The sequence below is a fragment of the Miscanthus floridulus genome, chromosome 2 (assembly GCF_019320115.1).
Source record: "Miscanthus floridulus cultivar M001 chromosome 2, ASM1932011v1, whole genome shotgun sequence".
NCBI classification, from domain to species: domain Eukaryota; kingdom Viridiplantae; phylum Streptophyta; class Magnoliopsida; order Poales; family Poaceae; genus Miscanthus; species Miscanthus floridulus.
The window spans coordinates 66,442,066-66,452,147 of record NC_089581.1 but is presented as its reverse complement, the minus strand read 5'-3'; the positions used below and the strand labels follow the sequence as shown (position 1 = coordinate 66,452,147).

The window sequence follows — 10,082 nt, the reverse complement described above, 5'->3', positions numbered from 1 at the left end:
CGCACCCGACCCTCTGGCAAATCTGGCCCCTATCGCTTGAAGATCGATGGCCGGGTAGTGGGACCGAACCACCGCTAGGGCGTGTGTCACGACAGAGATAGTGGCATCTCGTCGAAACACTTGAAGTTCTCCCACGCCGTCTTGCATCTGTCGATGATGGTGTCCGGACGTGGTGGCCTATCGTCGGGCTGAGGAGCTACCTCCATGTCGATGCAGTCGAGTACAGGCTTGACCCCGGCAACCATGGCCTCAAGTTTTCCCCTCTGGGTTCTGGCCTCCAGCTCCAGCACGTCAAATTGCACCTTGGTCCTCTAACGGTATTCTGCAAGCACCAAGAATATCCATCAAGCGAAGAAGTTACTTCAGTAACAACTCCGACTACGAACTACTCACCTTTCAGCTCCTCGGCCAGTTTCTCCGCTCGCCCAGATGCCTTCTTCTCCTCCTCTTGGTGTTGATCGATGACTTGACGCAATTGACCGAGCTTCGCGTCTTGCTCTACAAGCATAACGGTCGTCAGCAACAATAAGACTGTTCGGCAATACAAAGCAAATTTGCCGATCCACCATACCTTTTCTCTGCTCGGAGATGTTTTTCAGCTGCTTGGATTTGCGCTCCAGCTGCTCAGAAAAACTCGTCAGCTGCTCGGAGACGGTGGCCAGCTGCTCGGATAGGATGCCTTTCTGGTACTCAGGTCCAAGTGGTCTGACCATTGAGAACATTTTTCTTACAAAGACGGAACATTTTTCTTACCAAGACGGAACATTGTTCTCTAAACCTAAAACATCGTCTTTGCTCAATAAAAAATATTCTACGTTAATAAGATCAATGTTCATTAATAAAATTTTATATAAATATATCCATGTAGGATCTTATTTTGAAAGATTTATTTTAAGAAATTTGATGGTGTAATCAGAATTTAATTTGGATGCTTAGATTAACCGTTACACTTTTTTTAGTCTGTAAAAACGTATGACGTCTGTCTGTCCCGCACGCCATCTAACCAGTATGAGTATAGCGCTGGGAGCGGCGGGCCTCTTTGGCAGGGCTCCGGCTCCCGCCCTTGTTCACCTGTCGGCCGTTCACGGACTGGCAGGGGCTACTGTTCATCAGAACCGTTTTTCTCTCTTCTCCTTTCCTCTCTTACAGACACCACCGAAATCAGAGGAACTCGTTTTTCGGGCTCAACGGCTCCGGCTCTCCTGACACCTGTCGGCCCGAAGACAGCCGACAGGTGTGAAAACCAGAGCCGCTGGCACTCCGCCGAAGAGGCCTTAATTGGACAGCAACTGCCGTACGGAGGCTACCGTCCGGACGGTAGCAGCCCCCCACCTTTCTTCTCTTTTATGTGAAAGTAGAAAAAAGGAAAAAAAAAATAGTCAATTACTAGTTGCTTTTGCAGTTCTACCTCAAAAGGTGTTCTGCTCCAAGTGACAAGAGATCGATGCACGCCACTGCCAGCCTCCCGTTTCTTCTGCTTCTCTTCCATCTCCATGGCCTCAGCCATGCGGCGGCGCTAGCAGCCGGCGGCGGCGGTGACGGCCAGTTTACCTACAACGGCTTCACTGGCGCGGGGCTCGACCTCGATGGCATGGCCGTGGTCGAGCCGGACGGCAAGCTCATGCTCACCAACGTCACGTCCCAGTTGAAGGGCCACGCGTTCCACCCGGCACCGCTCCGCTTCCACGACAGGGCGTCGGCGTCGGCGCAGAACCGCACTGCCCGGTCCTTCTCGACGACCTTCGTGTTCGCCATCGTCTCCGACTACGTGACGGTGAGCGGCAACGGGCTGGCCTTCTTCGTCGCGCCCAGCAAGAACCTGTCCGCGGCGTCGCCGAGCCAGTTCCTCGGCCTCTTCAACAGCCAGAACAACGGCAACGCGACCAACCACGTGTTCGCGGTCGAGCTCGACACCATCCTCAACCCGGAGTTCCGGGACATCAACAGCAACCATGTCGGCGTCGACGTCAACGGGCTGGTGTCCCTCGCCGCCGAGCCGGCGGGGTACTACGCCGACGACACGGGGGTCTTCAGGAACCTGTCCCTCTACAGCGGCGACGCGATGCAGGCGTGGGTGGACTACGACGGCCGGGCCACGGTGCTCAACGTGACGCTGGCGCCCGCGGAGGCGCCCAAGCCCAAGAAGCCCCTGATCTCCGTGGCCGTCGACCTCTCAGCTGTGGTGAACGACACGGCGTACGTCGGCCTCTCGTCGTCGACGGGTCCGTTCCACACGCGCCATTACGTCCTCGGCTGGAGCTTCGCCCTGGACGGCGCTGCGCCGACGCTCGACTACACGGAGCTCCCCAGGATGCCTCGCGTCGTCACCAAGCGACGGTCCAAGGCGCTCGACGTGGTCCTGCCGATAGCCCTGCCGCTCGTCGCGCTCGCGGTCCTGGCCTGCGTGTCCCTCCTCGCGTGGCGGCGGTTCCGGTACGCGGAGCTCCGGGAGGAGTGGGAGGTGGAGTTCGGTCCGCACCGGTTCGCCTACAAGGATCTGTTCCACGCCACCGATGGCTTCGACGGCAAGCGCCTCCTCGGCGTCGGAGGGTTCGGGCGCGTGTACAAGGGCGTCCTGCTGGCGTCCAAGACCGAGGTCGCCGTCAAGATCGTGTCGCACGACGCGACGCAAGGGATGAAGCAGTTCGTCGCGGAGGTCGTCAGCATCGGCCGCCTGCGTCACCGCAACGTCGTGCAGCTGCTCGGCTACTGCCGCAGGAAAGGCGAGCTCCTCCTGGTGTACGACTACATGCCGAACGGCAGCCTAGACAGGTGGCTGTATGACCACGGCACGCCGCCCCTGAGCTGGGAGCAGAGACTCCGCGCCATCAGGGGCGTCGCCGCCGGCTTGTTCTACCTACACGAGGACTGGGAGCAGGTGGTCATCCACCGAGACATCAAGGCAAGCAACGTGCTCCTCGACGGCGAGATGAACGCTCGGCTCGGCGACTTCGGGCTCGCGCGGCTGTACGAGCGCGGCGCCGGCCCGCAGAGCACGCACGTGGTGGGCACCATGGGGTACCTCGCGCCGGAGCTCGCGCACACCCGGCGCGTGACGCCGGCCACGGACGTGTTCGCGTTCGGCTCCTTCGTGCTCGAGGTGGCCTGCGGCCGGCGGCCCATCGAGCGCGGAGACGACGACGGCCGGTTCGTGCTGGTGGACTGGGTGCTGGAGCTCTGGCACATGGGCGCGCTCGCCGACGCCGCGGACGCGCGGCTCTGCGGCGAGTACCCCGCAGAGGAGGCCGAGCTGGTGCTGAAGCTGGGCCTGCTGTGCTCCCACCCGGTGCCCGCCGCGCGGCCGTTGATGCGGCAGGTGGTGCAGTACCTCGACGGCGACGCGCCGCTGCCCGAGCCGCCGGCGTCGTACCAGAGCTTCACCGTGCTGGCCATGATGCAGAACAAGGGATTCGACTCCTACGCCGCGTCGTATCCGTCCTCATCAGCGACTGTGACGAGCGTGGGCGCCATGTCCTCCGTACATTCCGGTGGAAGGTGATCGAGGCCGCGACGAATTCTAAAGTCTGCAGTCAATTCTAGCCTTATTTTGAAAGCAAGGGGTTTTAGCATGATCGGCTGGGTTTATTCCCACGCAAACGATCTAAAATTTTCAGCCGTAACAGTATTTTTCTCTCACACCAAATCAATCAGTAGTACTTCTTCACAATCCAGCAACGAATAACCACAGCCAAACGATCACAGCCATCAGGCTGTGATTGACTGATCGAGGAATCAGGATTTGAGCCGCCTGCTCGTGCTGCCGATCAGAGAGGTATCAGTGAGGACCCAATGTGACCAACGTGACAATTAGTGAGGACCCGAGCATCAGCAATATGACTTAGGCTTTGTTTAGTTTCTCCCCTAAAATTTACTTCCTATCCTATTGAATATTTAGACATATGCATGTAGTATTAAATATAGACTAGAAAAATAACTAATTGTACAGTTTACGACTAATTTACAAGACGAATCTTTTAAACCTAATTAGTCCATGATTTGACAATGTGGTGCTGCAGTAACATATGTGCTAATGACGAATTAATTATGCTTAATAAATTCGTCTCGTAGATTACTGACGGATTCTGTAATTTGTTTTTTTATTAGTATCCGAACACCCTATGCGACACCTCATATAACATCAAACGGAGGGAATTTATATTCGAGAACTAATAAGATTTATCAAGATGATGACCATGCAACTAGAGAACTAATAAGATTTATCAAGATGATAAGCAGAGAATTTATATTCGAGGATGCTACACCAAACGAAGGAGCCCTCAATTACAAATATAGATGGCTTCAAACTCAAAAGAGGTTTAAGATTCTTTTATATCTTCATTTGAGTATAGGAAAAGCCGTACTATAAATGGGGACATAATGTTTAAGCTAATATATGCTACCAAGTACTCTAATAACCACAAATATCCTCAGATTCATAGCCAAGACAGTCTACACTTCACTTTTACCCTTGCAGTCTTACGCGGTGCGACCTCTGACTCGTCCGACCCCTTGGGTGTGAGCTCCGACTCACCCGGCCCCTTTGGTTGCGGGCTCCGGCTCGCCCGACCCTTTGGTCGCGGGCTCCGTCTCGCCTGACCCCAAGGTGCAGGCTCCGGCTCGCCCGACCCTTTGGTCGCAGGCTCTGTCTTGCCCGACCCCAAGGTCACGGGCTCTAGCTTGTCCGACCCTTTGGTCACAGCCTCGTCTCGCCCGACCTCTTGGGTACAGTATCCATTGAGGGCTAGGGGTATATATACCTTCCCTTTCCTCGTCAACGGCTATCTGCGCTTTAAATTGACCGTTGGGGGCTGGGGGTATATATATACATTTTCCCTTCCTTCCCAACGATAAGGAACCAACCTGCTCTCTTCTTCCTCACTTCAGCACGCCCAAAACAGAGCAGGAGCTCTCTCTCTCACTCCATTGTTGACCTAAAGCCCCTAAGCAAATACATTGATTTTCCCATCAATCCTTGAGGGAAAAGGATCCATAACTTGATTCGAGAGCAACTCCATTGATTCCTAAACTCTAAAGAGCACTTGGTTCACTTCTTAATCGGCGGTTGTGTTTGTTACTCTTGGAGCTTGGCTCCTAGCCAGCTAGTGCATCACCCGTGGAGCTTGCCAACTTGTGTGATAGCCCCGGGAGGTTTGTAACCACCTCTTGCAGCAAGTAAAATCACCCCTCATCTTAAGTGTTCACTCTCTTGACTTGAGAATGAGGTAGGGTTGCAAATCCCTAAGCCTTAGTGGTATACCTCAACAACATGGACTTATACAAGCATTGGTGGCGAGGTGAACCACGGGATAAATCCTTATGTCATGTTGTGCTTGTGTTGCTACACTTGTGTTCTTGTTATTGTTGAGGTAATTTCTAGGATTGAGACCGATCTACTTGTGTGTGGTGTTCCCACCACTTTCAACTGTCGATCTATGATCTACCACCCTGTAGGAAGCTAAGAAATTTACCCTATCTAAATTTCGTTGGGTAGATTTTAAACTGTGAACTAATCTCTTCTGCAGGTGCGGCAGTGTCACGCTCACAGAGCGGCAGTGCCACAGGTGAATTTGATTTCGGTTTAAGTTGAATTTTTACAGGCCTATTCACCCCCCTCTAGGCGTACCAGAGATCCTACAGGAGTGGTTGGCGATGGTATGGGTCCCCATCGGACGAGACGGAGCACGAACCCAAGGGGTCGGGTGAGACGGAGTCCGTGGCCTTAGACGGAGCCCATGGCCTTAGGGTTAGGCGAGACAGAGCTCTTACCCGAGGGGTTGGGCGAGACAGAGCACGAACCCAAGGGGTCGGGTGAGACGGAGCCTGCGGCCTTAGGGTTGGGCGAGACGGAGCTCTTACCCGATAGGTCAAGCGAGACGGAGCCCGCGGCCTTAGGGTCGGACGAGACGGAGCTCTTACCCGAGGGGTCAGGCGAGACGGAGCACGAACCCAAAGGATCGTGCGAGACGGAGCCCATGGCCTTGGGGTTAGGCGAGACGGAGCTCTCACCCGAGGAGTCAGGCGAGACGGAGCACGAACCCAAGGGATCATGCGAGACGAAGCCCGTGGCCTTGGGGTCAGGCGAGACGGAGCCCGCAGTCTTGGGCGAGACCCCGCGGCCTTGAGGTCGGGCGAGACAGGAACCGCGTCCTTAGGGTCGGGCGAGACCTTTTAATACATCTTGCTCTATCCAACGCTGACTTCCTTTCTTTGGGTATCCCTAATATCGATACCCGACAAGAGTGCTGGTTTCATCTATGTTTTATTTCATCCTATATGATATCTGAGAGCAACGTCATAAAACACCTCATTGAGACTGGTCTAACTAAAAACTACTTATGAATCCAAATGGGGTCTACGTATCTTTGAGCATAGAAATCAAGAAGTTTCGTTGGAGTTCCAACGAGACCAGAGGAACCTGTAGTTTAGGGCACCCACAAATAATAGCTTTTTATAATGACTTATAGTATAATTAGACACACATGATATTCTTACATGATGTTAAAATATGTGTATAAACCTAACTCTTGATCATGAGCTAGTTTTCTCTCTTTTTATTAAAATATTTAAAAAAATGTTTAGCGCCACCTTATGAGTCGTATTATGGGTGCCCTTAGGTCAACCTGCCGTGCCCAAAACATAAAAAAGGAGCATTTTCAGGCGACACTCCAGTCGCGGTCCAATTAAAAAACTCAGAGCTCCGCTCGATTATCTGACAAGTGTACCAATCGACACTGCAGATGAACAGCCTGTTCGCTTGTTGGTTTCAATCAGCCCAAACCAGCTAGCCAACAGTGTTTTTCTCTCACAATAAACCAGCACCAGCCAGCCCAAACCAGCCCAGAAACCAACCAGCAAACAGGCCGGAAATTTCCAGCCGGCGGTCCCCAATTAGTCTTGGTCAAGAGGTCCGTGTGGGTGCGTCCACATTGCTTTGGATGTATCTGGGCGCCACACGATGATTGTTCAGGTTACATCGTCTAGATGCACCCTTGACAGATTGTGTCAAACTTTAGTGCCACTTGTAAACTTGTTATAGAGTACAAGTAGAGATTTCCAATTCAGCACGACACCATGACTCCGTGTGTTTACACCTGCCGTCCTTGCAGTCCTGCGCTCGCTGTTGAATATGGATGACGACTCATGGCAGGTCGCTCTCATCCGTTTCTTGCGGTTGCGGGTCTCCATTTCTCCCAGCCTAGCTACTACTGTACTGCACTTGCGATCACAAGAGTAGATTTCGTGGCTTGACTTCGCGAGACGACTAATGGAGCGTTCGTCAGTGTCCCTGTGATGTGGCAACTGTGCAGCGCCATGGCTGCTAAGCGTGTTCTGCCGATGGTGGTGGTTGCGGTAATGGTCGCTGCCGCCAGCCATGGTGGCGCCGTGGAGTTCGCCTACAACGGTTTCGGCGGCGCGGGGTTGTCGCTCGACGGTATGGCGACCGTCACACCGGCCGGGCTGCTTCAGCTCACCAACGACACCAACATGTCCAAGGGCCACGCGTTCCACCCGGACCCGGTCCAGTTCCACCGGCCGGCGGGGACAGCATCAGGTGGCGCCGCCGCCGTGGTGTCGTCCTTCTCGACCACGTTCGTGTTCGCCATCGTGTCGGAGTTCCTCGACCTGAGCACCAGCGGGTTCGCGTTCCTGGTGGCGCCGACCACGGACCTGTCCACGGCGATGCCGCAGCAGTACCTGGGCATGTTCAACGGCACCGACAACGGCGACGCCCGCAACCACGTCTTTGCCGTGGAGCTCGACACCGTGCGCAACCCGGAGTTCGCCGACATCAACAACAACCACGTCGGCGTCGACGTCAACAGCCTCAACTCCTCCGCGGCCGCGCCCGCGGGGTACTTCGACGACGGCGGCGACGGCGCGTTCCGGAACCTGAGCCTCATAAGCAGGGAGCCCATGCAGGTGTGGCTGGACTACAACGCCGCGACGGCGGAGGTCACCGTGGCCATGGCCCCGGCGCGCCAGCCCAGGCCCCGGAGGCCGCTCATCTCCACGAAGATCAACCTCTCCACGGTCATCACCGACACGGCGTACGTCGGATTCTCGTCGGCGTCCAGCATCGTGCTTGTCAAGCACTACGTGCTCGGCTGGAGCCTCGCGCTCGACGGCGCCGCTCCGGCTCTCGACTACGACAAGCTGCCGACGCTGCCTCGCATCGGCCCAAAGCCCCGGTCCAAGGCGCTGACCATCGCGCTGCCGATAGCCACCACAGTGTCCGTCCTCGCGGCGGTCGCCGTCGCGTGCTTGCTCCTCCGACGGCGGCTCAGGTACGCCGAGCTGCGCGAAGATTGGGAGGTGGAGTTCGGGCCACACCGGTTCGCGTACAAGGACCTGTACGACGCCACCTGTGGCTTCAGGGACAAGCGACTGCTCGGAGCAGGCGGATTTGGCAGGGTGTACAGGGGCGTGCTCCCGAGTTCCGGGACCGAGGTTGCCGTGAAGAAGGTGTCTCACGAATCGAGGCAAGGGATGAAGGAGTTCGTCGCCGAGGTTGCCAGCATTGGCCGTCTCCGGCACCGTAACCTTGTGCCGCTGCTCGGCTACTGCCGGCGCGAAGGGGAGCTCCTGCTGGTCTATGACTACATGCCAAATAGCAGCCTCGACAAGCACCTACACTGCCATGGCGACAACAACAAGCCCGTCTTGGGTTGGGCCCAGAGGCTTCACATCATCAGAGGTGTCGCGGCCGGGCTACTCTACATGCACGAGGAGTGGGAGAAGGTGGTTATACACCGAGACATCAAAGCAAGCAACGTGCTCATCGACGGCGAGATGAACGGGCGGCTGGGTGACTTCGGCCTTGCGAGGTTGTACGACCATGGCACGGACCCACAAACCACGCATGTGGTCGGCACCATGGGGTACCTGGCCCCGGAGCTGGTGCGCACTGGCAAGGCGACCACACTCTCCGACGCGTTCGCCTTCGGCGCGTTCCTCCTGGAGGTTGCCTGCGGCCGGAGGCCCGTCGAGGAGGAGGAACATGACGACGCCGCCACCGTTGGGGTTGGCGACCGGTTCGTGCTCGTGGACTGGGTGCTCGGGCACTGGCGCAAGGGCTCCACCGCCGGCGCGGTGGACGCTAGGCTTGGCCTGGAGTACGACGCCACGGAGGCGGATCTGGTGCTGCGGCTGGGGCTGGCGTGCCTGCACCCGTCGCCCGCGGCGCGGCCGACCATGCGCCAGATCACGCAGTACCTCGACGGCAGTGCGCCCTTGCCAGAGCTGCCCGCGGCGTACCTGACGTTAGACATGCTCGCGGGCATGGAGGGGAACCAGTCTCTCTTCGAGTCCTGGTTCACATGGCGTCCTACCTCGACGGCGGCGACGAGCGTCGCTACCACGTCTGAAATCGCGCTCTCTGGCGGCAGATGACACGGCCAGGTACGTGTCCGTCCGTTGGAGTGGAGGCTGCGATTGGGGAGCGATGCTAATTGTGATGTCCCACTGCGATTGGGCGCGATGCTAATTTTGATCATGTCAGTCCCAATGAAATAAACAAGTAGTTTCTATAATATAGGATACCGTACCAAAAAAGTACTCCTTTTCAACTCATGGTTTCTATGAGTAATAATTATTTTCTCTTTCTCTCTCCTAACTCTATCTTCTTCCTCCGATGAGAGTGCGACACGAGCTCCCTAGAAACTGGTGGTTTCTCTCCAATGGCGATTTCATGGTTTCATGGTGCATTGGGTCAAGAGTAGACCTGATTTCTTCACGAGGAAACCATTTCTATGATTTTTGCTCTCTTTCTTCATTAATTACGTTGCCATGTCAGCGTTTTGCCTACGTGGCAAGTCATTTAATGAGGATAGAAATCATCATCAATACACCATTGAGACTGCCCTTATAAGATAGTCTTATCCAATAGTATTTGTTCTTAACACAAAATTTATTGATCACAAAATTGTGGTATCCCACTGGATGAGGACAATGAACCCTAATCTTAATCCGTTTTCTAGGACCAAACCCTTAAATCTCACCCAAAATATGTGTGTCAGAGTTCTTTATTGTAATCAGTAATGGACAATGTTACGGTACAACTTTTACTTATCGAGAGGTAATAC

The 10,082-nt window shown here is 55.2% G+C and overlaps 1 protein-coding gene across 1 annotated transcript; it reads left to right on the top strand.

Annotated features, from left to right (window-relative positions):
- Positions 1-1,321: 1,321 nt before the first annotated feature.
- LOC136525682 (L-type lectin-domain containing receptor kinase SIT2-like) lies at positions 1,322-9,400 on the top strand. Its single transcript, XM_066518586.1, has 2 exons — positions 1,322-3,460; positions 7,690-9,400. Exons 1-2 carry the CDS (start codon positions 1,445-1,447, stop codon positions 9,388-9,390), a joined length of 3,717 nt encoding a protein of 1,238 aa, XP_066374683.1. The 5' UTR covers positions 1,322-1,444; the 3' UTR covers positions 9,391-9,400.
- Positions 9,401-10,082: the final 682 nt, after the last annotated feature.

Excerpts from the sequence above, each read along its gene's own strand:
- LOC136525682 (XM_066518586.1), top strand. The coding sequence starts at position 1,445 with ATGCACGCCACTGCCAGCCTCCCGTTTCTTCTGCTTCTCTTCCATCTC. Across the intron at positions 3,461-7,689 it reads CATCAGCGACTGTGACGAGC|CAGTACCTGGGCATGTTCAA; the intron begins GTGGGCGCCATG and ends GCGATGCCGCAG.